Consider the following 22,936-nt stretch of genomic DNA (forward strand, 5'->3'; position numbering starts at 1 on the left):
TGGAGAACTAGAGCAGTGCATGGAAATGCCGTTTACCTTCCTGCCGGAGTGGTACCTATTTATCTACTTGCGCTTTGACGTGCTTTCGAGCTGCTAGGTTGGCAGGAGCAGGGACCGAGCAACGGGAGTTCACCCCGTCATTGCGGGGATTCGAACCGCCGACCTTCTGATCAGCAAGCCCAAGAGGCTCAGTGGTTTAGACCACAGCGCCACCCACGTCCCTTATATATAATTTATTTATTTGTTTTTTCAAATTAAAATTTTACAGTCGCACATCGAACATTCAACATGAAAAGAAGATTCCGAAGAATCTCCTAGACTTCCCTCTTCCCCTTTGTGGGTCTTATCGTTAATCATTTCCTCCTTCATCTTTTATGATGATCCAAAATCACAAGGGATATTCCAATCCTGCTAACGGTTTTTAACTGTTTGCAATGGTTTTTAAGACAAGTTATAAATTTTCCCCATTCCTTATTAAAATTTTGGTCTTCCTGATTTCTGATTCTTCCGGTCATTTTGTTTTTTTTAATAAATGTTTATTAAGGTTTTTACAATGTTACAAAATGAAAAAGAGAAAAGAAAAAATACAAAATAAAAATAGTTAAAAACAATTCAATCTTTTCATCACTTATCTTTCATTTACTTGTTTCCCGGACCTCCTCATACCTCCCCTTTTTGTATTCCAGTTCAATTTATTAGTTCAGCAATTCCTTTCCCTCTTTCTTTTATCCTGATCTTTAATCTTGATATATTGTAACCTAAATTTACCTGTTAAGAATCCAATTTTTTCATATTCTTTTATACCATTACAGCTAGAAACCCCTTAACTTCAGTCCGACATCATTCTAACATTCATTAATTTTACAATATTTCTCTTCCGGTCATTTTGGGCCATTTCGGCATAGTCCATCAAATTGATCTTCCATTCTTCCCTGGTAGGGACTTTTTCCAATGAGTGGGAACTGCAACGAAATGTTGCAGCATGATCCGCCCCCCCAAACCCCCCCCACCACTAAATCTGCAAAATAAAAAACAGGCAGATGCTTATGTTTGGGACTTACTCCCGAATAAATTTAATTTTTTTAAAAAAAACACAAAACACAGAGGCTGCCAAGCGCCTTTCTCTCCCTTTAAGCGAGAAGAAAAACCTTGAGTTGGAGGTGCAACCAACGAGTCGCAAGGCTAGAGCGGACGTTCACAGTGGGAGGGCATGTGACTTGCCCGCCTTCGGACTACAATTCCCGAGAAGTCCCGCGAGAGGCGTCGCTCGCTCTCTGGCTGGCTGGGTTCTCTGGAAACGGCGCGGGCGGGCGCCGAGCTGCCCTTGCGCCGCGCGCGGAGACGTCGCCCCGTCATGGCTCCCCGCATCTTCCCCATTGTCAAGTGAGTCGGGCGGGCGGGCCTCCTTTGATTTCTTTGTGTTTCAATTTCTTTTTCTCCTTACGTTCAATGGGGAGCAAGGATGCAAAGGGGGGGAAATGCCTCCTGGTTTTTTTTGGAGCTTTTGCAAATCCCAGCAGCAAAAAAAAAGGAAAAGGGTCAACCCTTCTGTTCCACCCCCATTTTATTTTGGCATGCTCTGAGCTGAAATGTGCATTTTAAAATGAAATAAAAACCTCCTCCCTGTGCATTTCGATATGCTGGTGCCCAGAAATATTAAAACAGTTTTTATTCCTTTGGTTGCATTTCGATAAGCTGGTGCCCAGAAATATTAAAACAGTTTTTATTCCTTTGGTTGCATTTCGATATGCTGGTGCCCAGAAATATTAAAACAGTTTTTATTCCTTCTTTGGTTGCATTTCGATATGCTGGTGCCCAGAAATATTAAAACAGCTTTTATTCCTTCTTTGGTTGCTGTGGCTTGAGGCTGATGCAAATAAAGATTCTCCTGATTTTAATTGGGTTAATAATGTTGGTGCTGATCTCACTGTCATCATATTTATTCCATCGCCTCCCCTGCAAATCCTGATAACAAAAGGGATCACATTTTGCAAAATACGCCTCTCTGAGCTCTTTCCACCGTAATCTGTTGGATCCAAACAGTCCCTCCCATTTCACTGGCAAAAACTAACTGTAACTGGCAAATACTAACTGGGGTAACTGTGCCCCTGAAGTTACAGAGAACCAGGCACAGGGTCTTTTTGGTGGTGGCGCCTGCCCTGGGAATGCCCTCCCGTCAGATGTCAAGGAGATGAGTAACTATATAACCTTTAGAAGACACCTGAAGGCAGCCCTGTATAGAGAAGCCTTTTAATATTTATTGCATGGGTAGGCAAACTAAGGCCAGGGCGCCGGATCCAGCCCAGTCACCTTCTAAATCCGGCCCACAGGCGGTCCGGGAATCAGCGTGTTTTTACATGAGTGGAATGTGTCCTTTTATTTAAAATGCATCTCTGGGTTAGTTGTGGGGCATAGGAATTTGTTCATTCCCCCCCTTCAAAATATAGTCCGGCCCCCCACAAGGTCTGAGGGACAGTGGACCGGCCCCCTGCTGAAAAAGTTTGCTGACCCCTGGTTTAATGTTTTATTCTGTTTTTGTAAATGTTGGAAGCCACCCAAGAGGGACTGGGGCAACCCCGTCAGATAATGGGGTACAAATAATATTATTATAAAATTATAATTAAAGAAGAACCCCACGGGGCATATCCACAGCCCACATTTAAAGCACAGGACCTCTGCCCAAAGAATAATGGGAACTGTAGTTTTCCCTTCGCTACAGTTCACAGCATCCTTAACAAACGACAGATCCCAGGAATCCTTGCAGAAAGCTGCCTGTCATTCTGGGCTCACAGCTGTCCATGGAGGCGCAGGTCAGTTCTGTGCCCAGGGCAGCTGTTTATCAGCTCCACCTTGTACGCAGGATGAGACCCTCCCTGCCTGTGGACTCTCTCGCCAGAGTGGTGCATGCTCTAGTTATCTTCTGCTTGGATTACTGCAATGCACTCTATGTGGGGCTACCTTTGAAGGTGACCCAGAAACTGCAACTAACCCAGCTAGACTGGTGACTGGGAGCGGCCGCCGAGACCACATAACATCAGTCTTGAAAGACCTACATTGGCTCCCAGTACATTTCCAAGCACAATTCAAAGTGTTGGTGCTGACCTTGAAAGCCCTAAACGGCCCAGTATACCTGAAGGAGCGTCTCCACCCCCATCGTTCTGCCCGGACGCTGAGGTCCAGCACCGAGGGCCTTCTGGCGGTTCCCTCCCTACGAGAAGCGAGGTTACAGGGAACCAGGCAGAGGGCCTTCTCGGTGGTGGCACCTGCCCTGTGGAACACCCTCCCACCAGATGTCAAAGAGAAAAAGACCAAATTTTTAGAAGACATCTGAAGGCAGCCCTGTTTAGGGAAGCTTTTAATGTTTGATGCATTACTGTATTTTAATATTGTTTTGGAAGCTGCCCAGAGTGGCTTTATTTATTATTATTATTATTATTATTATTATTATTATTATTATTATTAATTCAATTTCCACCTGTTCTGAGTGTTGTACAGAAGCTTGATAATTTATTTGGGGCAGTGGCATAGCCAGGATTTTTGTTGAGGGGCGCAGAACCTCATTTTGCTATGTATTTTTATTGATTTCTGCCCCCCTCCTTGGGTACGCTCATGATCTGGGGGCTTATATTGCACCTGCTCCCTCTCTTTCCTGGGCTGCCCTCTGCCTATTAACACAGTGCCCCCCCCAAAAAAAATCAGCCCCTCTCATTGTGTCTATGGGATTCAGAAGAGGAAGCAGCTTTACCTGTTGGAATTCTGCCTGTCCCGTGACCAACACAAGTTTCTTTGACATTTGGCTGCCCTTTGTTAGCAAATTCTCTGGTGCCTCTGAGCGTATGCAGAGTTCACCCCCTCCCGCTGAGGAAGGAAGTTTATTATTATTATCTATTAAATTTCTATACTGCCCTTCACCCGAAGAACACAGGGCAGGTTGAGGCATTAAAACAAAAAAGGAGATAACACAAAAAACATAACGAAAAAGAAAAACCCAAAACGAATAACTCATTAACTTTACCCAAGAACCCCCTTGCATTGCTTCTGATCTTAACTGGCTGTTCCATGCAAAGTGTTATATTTCTCATATTTTATGTCCTCTGGAGGTGTGAGACCTTTGCATACTTTGTCCTCACAAGCACCCTGGCAAGGTAGACTACGGCTATAGAGAAAGTGAGAGACTCAAATTGTGCCTTCTGTGGGGCTGGTTGCAACTGCAAAATCCTTTATATGCCTTTTGCCCGTCTCGTCCCTTTCCTGAGATGGCTCAGTGGGTACAGCATGAGACTCTTAATCTAAGGTTACCAGATGTCCCCGTTTCCTGGGGACAGTCCCCGGATTTGCAAATCAGTCCCCATACAAAATCTATTGAAGTTGAAAAGTGTCCCTGCATTCATTGAAAAAAAATCTGGTAACCTTATGTTAATCTCACGGTTGCGGGTTTGAGCATTGCATGGGGTTGGGATGGATGACCCCCCAGGGTCCCTTCCAACTCTCCAGTTAATTAATTGATGTCTGTTTTTATGCATATTGTATTGTTTTTACAGTGGTGCCCCGCAAGACGGAAAACTCGCTAGACGAAAGAGTTTTCCGTTTTGGAGGTGCTTCGCAAAACGAATTTCCTATGGGCTTGCTTCGCAAGACGACAATGTCTTGCGAGTTCCTGCTGGTTTTTTCCCTCCCCCCCCTTTTTCTAAGCCGCTTATCAGCTGATCCGATCAGCAGATTAGCTGCTAAAAGCCGCTAATAGTGCTAATCCGCTAATCCGTCAATGGGCTTGCTTCGCAAGACGAAAAAACCGCTAGACGAAGAGAATCACAGAACGGATTCTTTTCATCTTGCGAGGCACCACTGTATTATGTTAGCTGCTCTGAGCCTGGGGAGGGCGGGATACAAATAAAAAAATACTATTATTATTTTATTATTACAGTGGTACCTCGGGTTAAGAACTTAATTCGTTCTGGAGGTCCGTTCTTAACCTGAAACTGTTCTTAACCTGAGGTACCACTTTAGCTAATGGGGCTTCGCGCCGTGGCGCCGCGGTTTCTGTTCTCATCCTAAAGCAAAGTTCTTAACCCGAGGTACTTTTTCTGGGTTAGCGGAGTCTGTAACCTGAAGCGTCTGTACCCCGAGGTACCACTGTACTACAATTCTGTGACCCTATGATTTTTCTGCTCAGGTTCCTGGTCAAAGGCGGCCTGGCAGGGGGAGCCATCTACGTTGTTTACAGCCAAGGTTTGCTGAGCGGGGGTGAGGAAGGTGCCAAAGCCCTCCGTAAAGCCCAAGAAGCGCTCCCCCCAGCTGTGGAAGAATGGGCGAAATATTTTGGCTGGAAGGTAAGAGCTCATCGGAGAGTTTGGCTTCGCTGTGGTTTCCCAGACCTCTTGAGTATTATTATTTACAGTGGTGCCCCGCAAGACGAATGCCTCGCAAGACGGAAAACTCGCTAGACAAAAGAGTTTTCCGTTTTGGAGGTGCTTCGCAAAACGAATCTCCTATGGGCTTGCTTCGCAAGACGACAATGTCTTGCGAGTTCCTGCTGGTTTTTTTCCTCCCCCCCCCCTTTTTCTAAGCCACTAAGCCGCTTATCTGCTAAGCCGCTAATAGCGCTAATCCGTCAATGGGCTTGCTTCGCAAGACGAAAAAAACGCTAGACGAAGAGACTCACAGAACGGATTCTTTTCGTCTTGCGAGGCACCACTCTATTAAATTTTAGTATCTGCTCACTCTCTTTTTTTTCTTGCCACGGCAACTCAAACTGGCTTGCATATAGTTTAAGCAAAAAGCTGGTGTATGTACACCTCAAAACCAGCATTTTAAATAATAAATAAATCCAAAAGGCAGTTCTCTTAAAATAAATAAATAAATCTAGATTGAAACACCCCACCCATGCAATAAGCCCATAGGTAATTGAAATCGAAAGGTTTTATGAAAGAAGGAATGTTTTTTCCTGGCACCTAAACCTGTGCAATGATGGCGCCAGGTGAGGCTCCTTGAGGAAGCATGCCATAAGCAGGGAGCCACCACTGAAAAGGCCTGCCTGTTTTTACAACTGCTGGCTGGTTTTGTTCTGAAAAGCATTTGAGGCAAGTGTGTGTGTGTGTGTGTGTGTTTGTATATATGTGTGTGTGTTTGTGTGTGTGTGTGTATATATATATATGTGTGTGTGTGTGTGTGTGTGTGTGTGTTATATACTCAAGTATAAGCTGACCCGAATATAAGCGGAGGCACCTAATTTTAGCACACAAAAAAACTGGAAAACTTATTGACTCGAGTATAAACTGGTTCACCACACCACAAACCTGGTGGTGGCGGCAGTGGCAGAGGAAGAATGAGCAGCCCGAAAGGTATTCAAAGAAATCGACAGAAAACTAAAATACTGTATAAAGATTTCAAAAGGAAGCATGACAGAGGAGTCTAGCTGCAGAATGTGCATTTAACCCAGCAAAGATAATTTTTTTTTTAAAAAAAAGATCTTAAACGTTTCAAAAGAAAACCTTACGGAAGGAGTCGGGTATAAAATACATGTTTAAAAAAGCATAATTAGCAAGCGATAACACAAGCGTATTGTATTTATTTTATTCATATATAAATTATATATACCGTATTTTTCGCTCTATAACACGCACCAGACCATAACACGCACGTAGTTTTTAGAGGAGGAAAACAAGAAAAAAATATTCTAAACGAGACAGTGGATGTATGATTTTTGTGGTTCATGCTGTGGCCACAGACATGTGATCTGACGGTGAGTTTGGGGTAGCCCAATGCAAAAATTCTGAGGATCCATGTGGATCCATGCTAAAGTCGCAGGGGTGCTGGGGGAGTGAACGGGAAGCAAGAGAAGGAGAACGATAGCTCAAGCACACACACACACACACACACACACACACACACACACAGCCCCTACAGTGGCTAATCCAAAATCGGACAGCAAAAAACTGCAGGCAGGGACAGAGAGCACGGGGTTGTTTTAAAGCAGCCAGCCCCGCTCTGCTTCTCTCCCTCCTCCCCGGCTCGGCTCGCTGACAGGAGCCGCTTACACCCGCTTTGCAGTTTCAAAGAGAGCCACGGACTGCTCACAACTGCAGCGGATTCCCCTGCCATCTGTAGGCATTCGCTCCATAACACGCACAGACATTTCCCCTTACTTTCTAGGAGGAAAAAACTGCGTGTTATAGAGCGAAAAATACGGTGTGTGTGTGTGTATATATTATTCAAATAATAAATTATTATTATTGTTTAGGGAAGCTTTTAATGTATTGTATTTTAGTGTTTTGTTGGAAGCTGCCCAGAGTGGCTGGGGAAACCCAGCCAGATGGGTGGGGTATAACTAATAAATTATTATTATTATTCATTAAATTTATACATTGCCCTTCATGTGAAGAGCTCCAGGCAGCCTCCTGCATCCCTGACCATTGCACAAATGTTCTTTGGGGCTGGTGAAATCCAGTGGCATTGATGGCTGACAGGTTCCCTACACCTGCTCTAAACAGAGATTCCTAGGTCTTGAACCCAGAACCTTTTGCAATGCAAGCTGTTTTCGAAGGCGCCACCAGCCTTTTTTATATGCCTTGCTTGTGTTCTTCATTCCCACAGCTTCCTGCTGTCCCAAAGACTGAATTCTCCCTCTGCAGCTACTGGAACTCAGGTACGGCTTTTTAATTCAACCCCTGACGCATGCCAATTCCTATTATCTTCTGCCCCCCGGGCAAATATGTGGGTAAACCGTACGCTGAGCGAGTCTGCCCCTGCGGCCTGATAGAAGTGGAAACCGTCTCTCATGTCTTGCTACGATGTCGTTTTTATGAGGATATACGCTCAGTCTTTATAATAATAATAATTTATTATTTGTACCCCGCCCATCTGGCTGGGTTTCGCCAGCCACTCTGGGCAGCTTCCACAGAGACCAAAAAATACACTAAAAGGTCACACATTAAAAACTTCCCTGAACAGGGCTGCCTTAAGATGTCTTCTGAATGTCAGGTAGTTGTTTATCGCTTTGACATCTGATGGGAGGGCGTTCCACAGGGCGGGCGCCACCACCAAGAAGCCCCTCTGCCTGCTTCCCTGTAGCTTTGCTTCTCGCAATGAGGGAACCGCCAGAAGGCCCTCGGCGCTGGACCTCAGTGTCTGGGCTGAACGATGGGGGTGGAGACGCTTCTTCAGGTACCCCGGGCCGTTTAAGGCTTTAAAGGTCAGCACCAACACTTTGAATTGTGCTCAGAAATGTACCGGGAGCCAGTGCAGATCTCTCAGGACCGGTGTTATGTGGTCTTGGTGGCCGCTCCCAGTCCCCAGTCTAGCTGCCGCGTTCTGGATTGGTTGCAGTTTCCGGGTCACCTTCAAAGGTAGCCCCACGTAGAGCGCATTGCAGTAGTCCAAGCGGGAGATAACTAGAGCATGCACCACTCTGGCGAGGCAGACTGCGGGATCACCCCTGTTATACAGAAAATTTCAAGTGGGTTTGAACCCCAGTGCTTAAAATCCCTGATAGAGGTTAAGCATACAGTGGTACCTCTGGTTGCGAATGAGATCTGTTCCGGAGCCCCGTTCGCAACATGAGCAGAATGCACCCCACGTCTGCATGTGCGCGGGTCGCAATTCGCCGCTTCTGCCCATGCGCGTGATGTCATTTTGAGCGTCTGTGTGAGCGGCGAAATCCGGAAGCAACCCTTTCCGGTACTTCCAGTTTGCCGCAGGACGCAACCTGAAAAGACATAATCTGACCCGAATGTAACAAGAGGTATTCTAAAGATACACTACTAGTTAAAACTTATTTTTTCCCCGGTCGGTTTGGCTCCTTTAACACTCTTAGACACCTTTCACTCCACCTGGAAAGCTTCCCTGTTTGAAAAGATAAGAAGTTTGGGATTCTCCCCGCAGATCTTGATAGCGGCAGGATATGAGAGAGCCAGAAGTCAAGTGCTCCAACGCATTAGGGACATAGAGCTGCAATGTCACATGGGCAAAATGGATAAATATGCCACAATTAGAGACTTTGGGAGAGGGTTCTCACCCGCAAATTATCTGGCTGATTTACAAATACCTAAGTACAGACACTCCTTTACCCTGGCCAGATTTAACGTTTTGCCCTCTGCCCTGTTGCTAGGCAGATATGAGGGCAAGCCATATGCGTCACGTGTTTGCCCATGTGGCTCATTGGAAGTGGAAACAAGTCTGCATGTACTGCTGCACTGTAGATACTACGAGGATCTACGCCAGACCTTTATTGCCCCAGTTCTACAAAAGCGTAAAAATGAACCAGAACTCCAACGTCTGAGAGCCTTGATAGAAGATAAGGTTCCTGAAATTACGACCGATGTGGCCAAATTTTGTGTAGCCGCTATTAGGCGCAGGAAACAAGAGCTTTCCAATGTCAATATGCAGGCGAAGGCAAATACTTAATTTTATGTATGTTGTCTAATTTTAAATTGCTGTTATGGCCTAATTTGTATTGAAATTGTTCTTTGTTTTTTCCGGTGTTATGCTCCGTTGACTAGCTGTACGAGTTAATCTGGTCTGTGACCGTTTAATAAAATTTGATTTGATTTGACTGTACAGAGATCATGGTAAGGGTGGCCAAATTTTGCGCGGCTGCCATAAAACCCCTTCAAAAAAACAGTGGAAAAGATGCACAGACCATCATTTGATGGGGACTGAGCATGCTCAGTGGCTGCTAACTTGCTAACTTGACTGGCAGTGGGGGGAATGGAATTCTGAGCAGGGATATCAGTCCACGCTGCAACTTTCTGTTGCAGTTCCTTGCTTTCATTTTCTTGTTGCTCTTGTTGTTTTTTTTCTGCAGGGGTTCGGACGACAATCGGCGCTCTCTCCGTAGCCCCCACCAGGGCCAGTGAATATACCCAGAATGGATGGAAGTACATGAAGGACCTCATCAAATGAAGCCTCTCTGATAAGGCCCCCTCTTGCCGCCTTTAATGGGCAGGTGTTCAGCACCAGAGTCTGGCCCCTGTTTCTCAAGGGCTGCAATAAAAGACTTTATAATAAGAATAAGAATTATTATTTATACCCTGCCCATCTGGCTGGGTTTCCCCAGTCACTCTGGGCAGCTAACAGAAGAATATGAAAAACACAATAAAACGGCAAACATTTAAAACTTCCCTAAACAGGCCTTCAGATGTCTTCTAAAAGTCAGATAGTTGTTTGTTTCCTTGACATCTGATGGGAGGGCATTCCACAGGGCGGGCGCCGCCACCGAGAAGGCCCTCTGCCTGGTTCCCTGTAATCTCACTTCTCGCAGGGAGGGAACCACCAAAAGCCCTTGGAGCTGGACCTCAGTGTCTGGGCTAGACGATGGGGGTGGAGACGCTCCTTCAGGGTTACTGGGCCGTTTAGGGCTTTAGAGGTCAGCACCAACACTTTGAATTGTGCTCAGAAATGGATACGTGAACCCAATTCCTGTTATATTTTGAATATTTTTATTTATGTTAAATATAAAGAGGCAAACATTGACCGTGGATAGAAAAGACTGTCCAGAATATATATATTTTTACTAATAGCTTAGTCTTGTTTCTATTTAATTTAAATCCTGCCACTTCCCCAAATTCTTGAATCTTTTCTATCACTCTAGGAAGAGAATTTTTTGGATTCTCCACCGTAATTATTGGGCTGAGGCCTTTTAGGGCTTTCAAGGTCAGCACCAACGCTTTAAATTGTGCTCAGAAACACACTGGGAGCCGATGAAGATCTTTCAGGACTGGTGTTATATGGTCTCGGCGGCCGCTCCCAGTCACCAGTCTAGCTGGATTAGTTGTAGTTTCCAAGTCACCTTCAAAGGTAGCCCCATGTAGAGCGCATTGCAGTAGTCCAAGTACTTTCAACTGCACCCGGGTGGCGTCGGACCTGCTGTGTTTTCAGGGCCTGGTTAATTAAGCTTTAGTTTCTGTGGGGAAACTAAACTAAACCCCCAAAGAATTTTGGGAATTGTAGTTTGATAAGGGTGCTGAGAGTCGTTAGGAGACACACCCACTCCCGTTCCTCACAGAGCTACAATTTCCAGTGGCGTAGCATGGGGGGTGCAGGGGGGGCCGGCCACACCGGGCGCAACATCTGGGGGTTAGGGTTAGGGGGCGCAAATCCATGGGTTAGGGGGCGCAAATTACTTGCCTTGCCCCGGGTGCTGACAACCCACGCTATGCCACTGACAATTTCCAGAGTGGTTTTACTCTTTGCAGGGAACTCTGGGAATTGTAGTAGTGTGAGGGCAATGGGCAGCAGTTGGGTGGGTGGCACCCAATGCGCACCACAGAGCAGGGGAGAATGGAAGTAGTTCTGGGCTGTTGTTTGCCTGCGTGGGGAAAAGGGAACGGGTCTATACCAGGCATGGCCAAAGTCTGTTTCTGGGGCCTAATCTGGCCCACCGGTTGATTTAATGAGGCCCCTGTGGCAGTATATGTCCTGGGGCAAAATCCTAAGAAAAGTTCAGCAACTTCAATCTTAAAAAAAGTTCAACAACTTTGGGTTAAATCCTAAAGAAAACTCAACAACTTTGGGTTAAATCCTAAAGAAAACTCAACAACTTTGGGTTAAATCCTAAAGAAAACTCAACAATTTTGGGGTTAAATTTTTAAAAAAGCTCATCAACTTGAATCCGGAAAAAAAGCCCATCAACTTTGGGGGGAAACTGTAAGAAAAAGCTCATCAACTTTGGTTGGCCCTCACGCATGTTCACTTCATCAAATCTGGCCCTCTTTGAGAAAAAGTTTGGGCACCCCTGGTCTACACAGATTTGGTGGTGACCCCACAAAACCCCCATCCACTAAGCATCAAGGTTGCTGCTCCCCGGGGCATTTTGCCCCTTGATTTGCATAGCCACACCCCCACAGCCTGTTTTCTTGGTCACACAAGAGTGTGACAGAACGATGAAGTGCTTCCTGGTAGCTGGTAGCATTTCTTTGCAGGAGTCTTATCAACAAGGATGGAGAAGATTGAATCTGGATTCAGTGTGACCTTAACAGATAAAGAGAACTGGACCCCAATTAGAACTGGACCCCAATGAACAAAAAGAATTTCAGTGGGGATAAATGTAATGTTCTACACTAAGGAATGTTAGGATCCCCAACTCTCGATTAGGACCCTGGCAGAGACACATGCCCAACTGGTCAATCGGGAGCTTCGAAAGCTTTCTTCTGCCCGAACATCACAGCAACTGTGCCATCATCACACTTACAGATCCGCAGAGTATTTCGCAGTTGCATAACAGAACTCAGTAGCTCAGCATTTTGGCTAATCTACTTTATTTACATATAAACACACACGGAGCACTGCCACATGGCTCCCTCTCTCTCTCTAGCATCAGACAGCAGAGAGAAAAAGAACAAAGGACAAGAGTCCCACTTCACGGAACACAGTAACACAAACATCCTGTCTCCATCACTTCCCACTCTGTGGAATGAAAACACACACCGTCATGTGATAGACAACAATCCCATGACTGCAATCACAGAGCAGGAATCTTAACAAGGGAGAACAAATCTAAGCGTGCTGCGCTAATATAAGATGGGGGACACCTGGCATACTAGCAGTGCATGTGAAAAGGATCTAGGGGTTTTAGTAGATCACAGACTTGACATGAGCCTACACGGTGATGCAGCAGCAAAAAAGGCTAACGCTATTCTAGGCTGCATCAACAGAAGTCTAGTGTCCAGATCAAGGGAAGTCATAGTCCCATTCTGTTCTTCCTTGGTCAGACCACACCTGGAATCCCGTGTCCAATTCTGGGCACCACAATTTAAGAAGGATGTTGACAAGCTGGAAGGTGTGCAGAGGAGGGAAACCAATATGATTAAAGGTCTGGAAACAGCCTTATGAGGAATGGTTGAAGGATCTGGTTATGCTTAGCCTGGAGAAGGGGAGACTGAGAGGAGATATGAAAGCCATCTTGAAATATCTCAAGGGCTGTCACATGGAAAATGGAGCAAGCTTGTTTTCTCCTGCTCTGGAGGGCAGGACTCGAACCCATGGCTTCAAGTTACAAGAAAGGAGATTCCAACTAAACATCAGGGAAAACTGACAGTATGAGCTGTCCCAACAATGGACCGGACCCCCACGAGAGGTGGTGGACTCTCCTTCCTTGGAGGTTCTTAATCAGAGGTTGGATGGCCATGTGTCATGGATGCTTTAGTTGAGATTTCTGCATTGCGGGCGGGGTTGGACTAGATGACCCTCGGTGTCCCTTCCAACTCTAGGATTCCGTGAGAAGCTGCAGGCTCAGGAGATTCAAACATAGCCTTTTGAAGGAGTGGGGGGCTCTATATAATGGTTTCATACTCCTGCCGCAGGGATTCAATATAGATCTCCTCGTGTTCCCAGTAGAAGAAAGCATGCTGGTTCTCTGGGTGCTGGTTGAGGGAAATCTTCTTATCGGAAGCCCTCGTTGCTCTCTCATCTGGAGGAAATGAGGGGGGAAACACTCAGCTTCTCTCTCTTAAGAGGCGGGGGGGGAGTGCGCTGCTTGGATTTTTTGGAATTCAGAAGTGCTCGTCCAAAGCAAGCCATGTTTTGCATGTGCTATGTAGAGTAAGGTAAAGGGACCCCTGACCGTTAGGTCCAGTTGTGGCCGACTGGGGTTGCGGCACTCATCTCGCTTTATTGGCCGAGGGAGCCGGCGTACAGCTTCCAGGTCATGTGGCCGGCATGACTAAGCCGCTTCTGGAGAACCAGAGCAGCGCATGGAAATGCCGTTTACTTTCCCGCCGGAGCGGTGCCTATTTATCTACTTGCACTGGTGTGCTTTCAAACTGCTAGGTGGGCAGGAGCAGGGACTGAGCAACGGGAGCTCACCCCGTCGCGGGGATTTGAACCGCCAACCTTCTGATCGGCAAGTCCTAGGCTCTGTGGTTTAACCCACAGCGCCACCCACATCCCTCTCGCTATGTAGAGTAGCCCCTCTGAAATACATGGATATGACTAGCTTAGGTCTATTAATTTACATGGGTTCTACTTTGAGTAGAACTTAGTTGGATGCAGCAGCAGCATGATTAATTATTATTATTATTATTATTATTATTATTATTATTATTATTATTATTATTATTTTATGAAGATTACCCACTCTGAGACCCCACAGCTAATTCTCCCCTGGTCTCCTCGCTGGCCCGGGTAGGACAAATTCAGCCAGCTACCCCTGGTGACTTTGTAATGCTTATTAGATGGATTTTCCCCAAATTGATTTCTGAACTTTGAATTTTATTGTTATTCATGTTTTTATACTGTAGTTTATGCTGCTTCTACAATTGAGTGTTTTAAATTTGTTGTTAGCTGTCCTGAGCCGGGTTTCCTGAACCGGGAAGGGCGGGGTATAAATAAAAACTTATTATTATTATTATTAAAGTTATCATTTGAAATAGCCAAGCTGAAGTACACCCTTTGTTTGAAAACGTCTCTGAATTTTGCAACTCGCTTCGCCTTGCCTTGCCCACGGTCGGTAAAGATCTCAAAAGGGTTCTGACACTGCAAGACAGGCCACTGGTGTGTGTGTATGTGTGTGTGTTTAAAAAGTGAATGAAATGCTCCTCTCCCCCCAAAGTACCTGTTTCGGTGTCGACCGTCCTCCCAAAGAGGAAGATGGTTGCTGCCATCATCGCGGCCAAAGTCAAAACCATCAGAAGGATGGCCCACCAGCGTGTCTGTGGAGAGAGGGGGCACTGATAAGTCAGTAGGTCGTGGTTTCCAAATCCAGACGGTCGTGGAACTTCTCCGAGACTTGATGACCAACATAAAGGGCTACCAACAAAACCGGCAGAGAGGGACTGAGAGAGATTTGAGGGCCTCGGACGTGAGGAATCCAGGCTAAGAACTGATATTATGGACATATTTTGGGGATTGAAACCAGAAAAGGGGGAGAGAGTTTTTGAATCCAAAGGGTGTATAATTTTATGTTGTTGTCTTTTTGTTAGTATGTTTAATAATTATTATAAAAGTGGGAAATCTGTGGAAGGGAATTTGGGCCGACCCTAGAAAAAGATGTAAATATGAATTAATTGAGGTATAAATTTGGTTAATGAAAAGAAAGGGAGATAAGAACTTGCTGAGTTAATTATTGGAATTAGGATGTATGAGGGGGAGGTGTGGGGAAGTCAGGGAAAGTGGTTAAGAAAGTAAGGATTTGAAATTATGCATGTTTGTATTTGTGGTTGTGTGTTTTGTTGTGTTTTGTGTGTCTTTATAAAATTTGAAAACCCAATAAAAATTTAATTTAAAAAAACCAAACAAATCCAGACGGTCGTGTTTTTCCAGCCAGGGTGAAAATCTTAAATTGGGTGTCAGAGGCGGGTTCCTCACACCTAACTGGAGATAGATAGATTGAAGGATGCCCTCCATCACTGAACCACAACCAGGAGTGGACTCTGATTTTCATAAGCTTTCTTTCTTGCTATGGGTCTGGGCATGGGTCTTTGCCGTCACCTCCCTCCCGTGTTGCAGGGGGGTGGGCTGGATGACTCTTAGGAGTCCCTTCCAACTCTATTGTGCTGGTCCCGTGGGTTACCCGAGAGGTGAGGTCCAAATGCGGTCCGTGGTCAAAGGTGCAACGTGGAGGCAGTCCGTAGTAGCTGCAGCTGGGTGCAGGGCTGGGAGTCGGGTGAAGTCAGGAACAGGCTTGCAAGCAGGGAGCCAGGGCGGGTCAGGAGCTCAGGCAGGAAAGCAGGACAGGGTTCAGGCAGGAATTAGCAACCAACAATGTTGCTCCCGTAACTTGGGACTGGGGCTGGCCGGCTTTTATCTGCCCCGAGGCACAGGGCGGCCCCGATCCTCTGGTGACTCGCCTCTCCTAGCCTGGAGGCAAGCACTCCTCCTGCGGGAACTTAGTTCCCTCCGCCTCTCTGCCCTGAGCCTCTGCAGCTCAGGAGAGGCTGGAGGGTTACTGGACCCAGAGGCAACCTCACCTTCTCCTGACGGGGCTGAGGATGAAGCACCTGCAGGCAATGGGTCCTCCATCACCTCAGGAGCCAGAGCAGCTGATGCCTGCACCTGAGGACCCAGCACAGGTGAGGACCCTTCAGGCTCATGCCCCAGCCCCGGCTCAGCTGGTTCCAGAGGCGGGGAATCCTGTGCAGGCTGGAATCCCTCGGGTTCAGCATCCGAGTCCAAATCCCAGGCCATCACATCTATAATTTTATGGAGATACTGGAGACTCTTGAGAGTCCCATGGACTGCAAGAAGATCAAACCGATCCATTCTGAAGGAAATCAGCCCTGAGCGCTCACTGGAAGGACAGATCCTGAAGCTGAGGCTCCAATACTTTGGCCACCTCATGAGAAGAGAAGACTCCCTGGAAAAGACCTTGCAGTTGGGAAAGATGGAGGGCACAAGGAGAAGGGGACGACAGAGGACAAGATGGTGGGACAGTGTTCTCGAAGCTACAAACATAAGTCTGACCAAACTGCGGGAGGCAGTGGAAGACAGGAGGGCCTGGCGTGCTCTGGTCCAGGGGGTCACGAAGAGGCGGACACGACTAAACAAAACAACAGCTGGAGACTGAATCTGGGACTCTTCCTGCATAGAATTGTAGAGTTGCGAGGGACCCTGAGGGACATCTGGTCCACCCCCTTGCCACGCATCTTTTGCCCAACGTAGGGCTCGAACCCACAACCCAGAGAAGAAGAAGAAGAAGAGTTTGGATTTGATATCCCGCCTTTCACTCCCCTTCAGGAGTCTCAAAGCGGCTAACAATCTCCTTTCCCTTCCTCCCCCACAACAAACACTCTGTGAGGTGAGTGGGGCTGAGAGACTTCAAAGAAGTGTGACTGGCCCAAGGTCACCCAGCAGCTGCATGTGGAGGAGCGGAGACGCGAACCCGGTTACCCAGATTACGTGACTACCGCTCTTAACCACTACACCACACTGGCTCTCGAGTCAGAGATTCAGAGTCCCACCCTCTACCGACTGAGCTATCTTCTCACTGAGCCACGGAGGGTCTCTGAAACCTGCGCCTCACCTTCATCCAGGTGGCGACGTCTTCCATCTCGATGAAGTCCAGGATGAAGTTTTTCACCCGCGCGACGGGCCCGTCCTCATCGACGAATCGGCAGATGTGGAATTTGTCGCAGTAGCCGGCCTTGCCCCCACACGGCGAACCCGGAATCAGCGGGATTTCGGAGCCGTTGAAGAAACGTCCCCAGGCGGCAGAGGCAGTGCTGGCACACGTGTCGGCTCTCCCTGGCAGAAGTGGTTTAGGAAAAGAGAGTTAGCCAAGACCAATAAAGCTCAGGGGCAGTCTAATTTCAATTTTCCTTTTCTTGCCTGCCTGCATTCAGCTCCTTGGAGGCTGTTCAATAAATTAGAGCTGAATAGACTCAGAAGTCGTGTTGGAAATATTTTGAATCAATAAAAACTGGGCAGGGGCAGTTGTCCTCTGTGTAGATTTTACATGTTCTATCAGAGATGGGGAGCCCTTCATGGATCACTGCCTTGCCGTGGCAAAGGGGCTTGAATAACTCAGAGAAGCTATGAACTATGCCGAGCAGGGCACCCAAGATGGACAGGTCATAGTGGAGAGTTTTGACCAAACGTGATCCACCTGGAGGAGAAACCAGCAAGCCACTCCAGTATCCCTGCCAAGAAAACTCCATGGACAAAGACAACAGGCATATAAAAGTTATGACGCTGGAAGATGAGCCCCTCAGGCCGGAAGGCGTCCAAAGATTGAGGGCACAAGGAGAAGGGGACGGCAGAGGACGAGATGGTTGGATAGTGTTCTCGAAGCTACCAGCATGAGTTTGACCAAACTGCGGGAGGCAGTGGAAGACAGGAGTGCCTGGCGTGCTCTGGTTCATGGGGTCACGAAGAGTCGGACACGACTAAACGACAACAACAATCAGAGATGGGGAACTGTCAGGAGTGAGCCACCATGCAAGTGGGAATTAACTGTTTATTAGCAAAAGCACGATCTGCACAGGGGTGTCAGGCCTAATGAGCACAGCAACCCATCTTCTGGCAGGTCTTGCCCCCATGGATCAGTTGCCAAGACTGAAGGCTCCCACCTTCCCTAAGCTCCCTAAGTTCCCTCCTCTCTAGGGTTTTCCCCAGCAATCTGAGACTACGCCTGCATGAAGCTAACTTCTCTTCCGCTCTTTTCATGCCTCTCCTGATTCTGTGAGTCCAGGGGGAAGAAGAGCTGGTTGCAGCAGAAGGAGAAGACACCCGTGACTACAGCTGGACTCTTCTCTGCCTCTTGGCCTCCCACCTCTCTTGCTTCAGCCTCCGATTTTGGACGTCTCTCTGCCACAGACTCTTCCTGCTCACTAAACCCTGTTGCCTCTTCAGATTCCGACACCTCCTCCTCCCAGTCTTCTCCTTCTGACCACTCATCGTCGTCCCACCACCCCTCCCTGGGCTCTGAGCAGTTTTCCTTTGGGGGTTCCCTAGGGGCTAAACCACAGAGCCTAGGACTTGCCGATCAGAAGGTCAGCGGTTCGAATCCCCACGACCGGGTGAGCTCCCGTTGCTCGGTCCCTGCTCCTGCCAACCTAGCAGTTCGAAAGCACCTCAAAGTGCAAGTAGATAAATAGGTACCGCTCTGGCGGGAAGGTAAACGGCGTTTCCGTGCGCTGCTCTGGTTCGCCAGAAGAGGCTTAGTCATGCTGGCCACATGACCCGGAAGCTGTACGCCGGCTCCCTCGGCCAATAAAGCGAGATGAGCGCCGCAACACCCACCCACCCCACTTCTTTGTAACCCCCACCCCCACATACTTTTTTGTAATAAGAGATGCTTGTAGAGTTTGTTTTTTGCAACACTATCACCACCATAATACATTTGCTTAATTATTTTTTTTTTAAGAAATGAATTAGGACCTGGAAGCTGGCAGCAGAGCTGGCACCTCTCTCTCAGGGAATCGGTGACGCAATCGCACTGCTCCAATTCGTGCCGCGTGCAGAGGGAGCCCACACAGAGCTTGAAAGAGACAGAGGAAGGAAGGCTCTCAGCTCCCAGTATTTGGCAGAGTGCCCCAGGAAATTGGAGGTATCCCCCTGGACGTCACGGCCAATGGCCAATAGCCTCCAACTCTGTGAAAACTCACCCCGTTCAGACACACCCGGGACCGCATGCCGCAGAGGGTGAAGTTTGCTTTCGGAAGGGGTGGCGGGCACATTGCTTCTGCCCCAGAGCAGGTGTTTTCTGAAGCACAGTCGGTCTCCGCCTGGCATCGCTCCCCTCGGGGTTTGGGGGCACATTTGTGGCTGCAGCAGAGTCCCTGGCTAGGACTTAAAAAACAGCAACACACATACATGAAAGAACCATCCAATATGCTCTGCAAAATCCTCAACTGGACCACTCTGCGGACTTATTTCCACTCTACTGACATTCTCCTGGTATGCCCCGTGGAGGACCTTAAGGTCCACAAATGACAACACTTTGGAGGCCCCAGGTCGCAAGGTGGTTAGATTGGTCTCAACTAGGGACAGGGCCTTTTCAGCACTGGCCCCGACTTGGTGGAACGCTCTGACACAAGAGAACGGGGCCCTATGGGACTTGACATCTTTCCTCAGGGCCTGCAAGACAGAGCTGTTCCGCCTGGCCTTTGGTTTGGACTCAGTCTGACCTTTATGCCCCCCCCCCCTTTATGGTTTTGACTTTTAAAATGAGGCTGCATTTTAAATTGCATTTTAACCTGTATTTTAAATTGTTTTTTTTTTTTCTTATTACGTTTTTACTGAAATTTTATTGGTGTTAGCCGCCCTGAGCCCGGCTCTGGCCGGGGACAGTGGGCTATAAATAAAATGTATTATTATTATTATTATTATTATTATTATTATTATTATTATTATTATTATTATTATTATTATTATTATGGCTGTTCAAATGGAGTTCATATGAAGCCCATTTCAAGCTCCTCTCCGGAGAATGGAAGTTGGGGAGAGGGGAGGAGGAAGCAGAGAGCCAGTACCCTTAGCTATGGATGTTCTCTTGCAAAACTACAAATCTAAGGTAGGTGAGGAAATTGATGATCTATTAGGCTCCTTCTTTAGCTACTTAGAGGGCAATTAACCCCAGAAATCTGGAGCAGCAAGGCATGAACTGGTGCAAAACGTACCGTATTTTTCGCTCCATAGGACGCACTTTTTCCCTCTTAAAAACTAAGGGGGGAAGTCTGTGTGTCCTATGGAGCGAATGCAGGGGGGAGGCAGGCAGGTAAAGCCCCTAAGAGCCGCACACAAGCTTCACGCAGCTCTTGCGGGCTTTTCCCCAGGAGGGAGAAGGGACTGATGCGGCCAGTTAGTCCCTTCTCCCTCCTCGTAGAAAAGCCTGCAGGAGCCACGCGCTCCTTAAAGGGTGTGCGGCTCCTATGGGCTTTTGCGGGAGCCACGCTGGAGAGGTTTAGCTCCCGGCTGGAGAGGTTGCGTGGCTATGGCAGAAACCAAGACAGCCAGTGGGATGGATTCCGCTGGCTGCCTTGGCTTCTTTGCTCTTTGGGGCTGGGAGGGGGGGACCCAGGCTTCCCCCGCAGCCCCGATAAGCTCTGGGAGATTTTTTTTCTTGATTTCCCCCTCTAAACGTCCAGCCACTTTTGATTGATGGGGTCTGTGTGGAGAGGGTAACAACGTTCAGATTTTTGGGCATTGAATTACAGGAGGATCTGTCCTGGAGTGTCAACACAAGGGGGCTTGTGAAGAAGGCGCAGCAGAGACTGTACTTTTTGAGAATACTAAGGAAAAACCATCTTCCGCAGAAACTGCTGCTTGCCTTCTATCACTGTGCCATTGAGAGCGTGCTCACTTATGGCTTATGTGTGTGGTACGGAAGCTGTACTACCCAGGACAGGATGGGGTTGTGCAGGGTTGTTAAGGCAGCAGAGAGCATTGTTGGCTGCCCACTCTCCACCTTAGAGCAGATTTATGCCACAAGGTGCCATAGGAAGGCACTGGACATAGTAAAAGATCCATTGCATCCTGGTCACTGTCTCTTCGAGCTCTTGCTGTCGGGACGGAGATACAGGACGATGAAGACAAGAACGAGCCGTCTAAAGAACAGCTTCTTCTCCAGAGCGATCTCGGCCCTGAATGGGAAGCCCGGACTTTGAAAGTCATCTAATCTTCCTTGCTGTATTATACTGTATTGTTTAATTAGTGTTTTTATGGAGCAGTCAAGTAATTTCGTTGTCCCCGAAGGGGGCAATGACAATAAAGATATTATTATTATTATTATTATTATTATTATTATTATTATTATTATTATTATTATTAAAAACTAGGTGCGTCTTGTGGTCCGGTGCGTCCTGTAGAGTGAAAAATACGGTAACTTAGAGGGATTTGTAGGATGCTGACATAGATAATCTGCTGGAACCCACCTCCCAAAAATTAATGGGTCTATGACACACACACCACTGTGACCCTGGGCAACGACACCCCTGCGTGGATGTTTGCGTGTCATACTTGAATCAGAAAACCCGAAACAATGTAGAGATAGAGCACCCGAGGAAAAGGATTGTGCTAAACTTCTCTCTGCTGCCATTCTCGTTTTTTCAGGATGGGATGAGTTATTGACAAGCCGGAGGATTAAAAAAAACACTCAACCCCTTTGTCATCCACACATGTAATGGACGGCCCAGAATTTCTACCAAACCCTAGAGGAAAATGCAACTATAATCCAGTGTATGCGCACACCCAGGATTATCCCTGCCTGCTTTCAAATTTATCTACCTGTTGAACCTTAAGGCCCGAAACATTCTCTTTTAAAAACAAAATAAAGAGAGATGAGATTCTCAGGGTGATGTATTCAGCACCTAGAGCCTAAGAGGAAGGGGCAAAACAACTAGAGTCCTTTTTCCTCGGAAAAACAGGTCTTGACTTGCCCAAGAAAGATGTAAAGGTATTTTTGTATGCCACAACCGCTGCTCGAATTTTGATGGACTTTATGGAGCTAGCTAGCTGACCTTACCGGAAGGATCCGCGACCAGAAAGAAGAGGAATATCAAGAAGATTGGAAGAAATTTAAAGACTATTTGAATAAATATTGTAATATTAAAAATTAGAAGTTACTTGAAAGTACCAAACAGGCCTAGGATTAAATTAGGAGTTGGTTAAATAAATGAGATTTAGAAGGTCAAGAAAAGTTAAGAAACCTGATTATAAATGGAATATCGTTTTTGGAATAATGATATTGGAAAACTGTTACATTCAGATACAAGGAAATTCAGATGGGAGGGACTAGAGGAAGTCAAATAATATGTTTAAGAGATTGGAAGTTTAATTAATTAATTAATCTGTGTTGTTTATGTGTTTGTTGTTATATATATATATTTGTTTTTATTCATCTTACTAGTTTTATTTGTGTTTTTTAATTTTTGTGTTGCTTGTTTTACAGTATGTGTCACATATGTTTGAAATTTAATAAAAATTATTGGGGGGAGGGGAATAAGAGGAAGAGGCAAAACAGGGAAAGGAACAGATGAGCATAGCTTTCAACTTACAGATTTGAAAATAAGGGACCAGCAGCCTCGGAAATAAGGGATCGGCAGCCAAAATAAGGGATTTTCAGAGCACAGCTGTGTTCAACTTCTGAGCCCCTCCAAGCCAAAGGCAGAAAGCCCAGCCAGCAGCCAAACGAAGCCTCAAGCGGTGGTTCCCACAGCGCAGCAACCCAGCAAAGGGGATGCAGCAAGGAAAACCACCGTCCCCTCTCCGCTGGGAAGCGCTGAGCAAAGGCGAGTCCCCAGGCAACGCGGCCGATTTGATCGGCACGAGGCATGCAAGCTCCACCCCCCAGTCGTTCTTAGACTCCTTATTGGGTGAGCAACGCAGCCAAGCAACACAGTTGGAGCCTCCCTCCTCCCTGGCCGGCAGGGATGGAGGGAGAGGAGCGGCTTCCTTTGAAACCTGGGAAATTTAAGGGACATCATCAATAAGGGACCGCAGTGGGACACAGGGCTGGGATAAGGGACTTTCCCGCCAAATAAAGGACGGTTGACAGCTATGCAGA

General features: G+C 47.0%; 2 protein-coding genes across 5 annotated transcripts in view; one reads left to right on the forward strand and one right to left on the reverse strand.

The window, feature by feature from the left end:
* Nucleotides 1-1,245: 1,245 nt before the first annotated feature.
* Nucleotides 1,246-10,124, forward strand: MICOS13 (mitochondrial contact site and cristae organizing system subunit 13). Its single transcript, XM_081178154.1, has 4 exons — nucleotides 1,246-1,383; nucleotides 5,174-5,330; nucleotides 7,594-7,645; nucleotides 9,803-10,124. The coding sequence occupies exons 1-4, from the start codon at nucleotides 1,355-1,357 to the stop codon at nucleotides 9,898-9,900; spliced, it is 336 nt and encodes a 111-aa protein (XP_081034280.1). The 5' UTR covers nucleotides 1,246-1,354; the 3' UTR covers nucleotides 9,901-10,124.
* Nucleotides 10,125-10,251: 127 nt separating this feature from the next.
* LOC308577500 (disintegrin and metalloproteinase domain-containing protein 10-like) overlaps nucleotides 10,252-22,936 on the reverse strand; it is a 29,555-nt gene continuing 16,870 nt past the window's right edge. For 3 of the 4 annotated variants that reach the window (XR_014003635.1, XR_014003636.1, XR_014003637.1), the window contains 6 exons: nucleotides 19,038-19,221; nucleotides 18,811-18,910; nucleotides 16,955-17,175; nucleotides 14,549-14,645; nucleotides 11,160-13,405; nucleotides 10,252-11,004 (listed from right to left, as the gene is read on the reverse strand). Coding sequence is in view for 1 of the 4 variants with exons in the window: in XM_081177737.1 (XP_081033863.1) it covers nucleotides 13,269-13,405; nucleotides 14,549-14,645; nucleotides 16,955-17,175; nucleotides 18,811-18,910; nucleotides 19,038-19,221 (739 nt within the window). In the remaining 3 variants the exon portion in view is untranslated. Of the gene's footprint in view, nucleotides 11,005-11,142; nucleotides 13,406-14,548; nucleotides 14,646-16,954; nucleotides 17,176-18,810; nucleotides 18,911-19,037; nucleotides 19,222-22,936 lie in introns of those variants that run through there. The other variant, XM_081177737.1, reaches the window with a different exon arrangement.

The sequence above is a fragment of the Podarcis bocagei genome (assembly GCF_964188305.1).
Source record: "Podarcis bocagei genome assembly, chromosome: 18".
Lineage (NCBI taxonomy): Eukaryota > Metazoa > Chordata > Lepidosauria > Squamata > Lacertidae > Podarcis > Podarcis bocagei.

Coding starts and splice junctions, on each gene's coding strand:
- MICOS13 (XM_081178154.1), top strand. CDS start 1,355: ATGGCTCCCCGCATCTTCCCCATTGTCAA. Junction 1,384..5,173: donor CGCATCTTCCCCATTGTCAA/GTGAGTCGGGCG, acceptor TTTTCTGCTCAG/GTTCCTGGTCAAAGGCGGCC. Junction 7,646..9,802: donor CTGCAGCTACTGGAACTCAG/GTACGGCTTTTT, acceptor TTTTTTCTGCAG/GGGTTCGGACGACAATCGGC.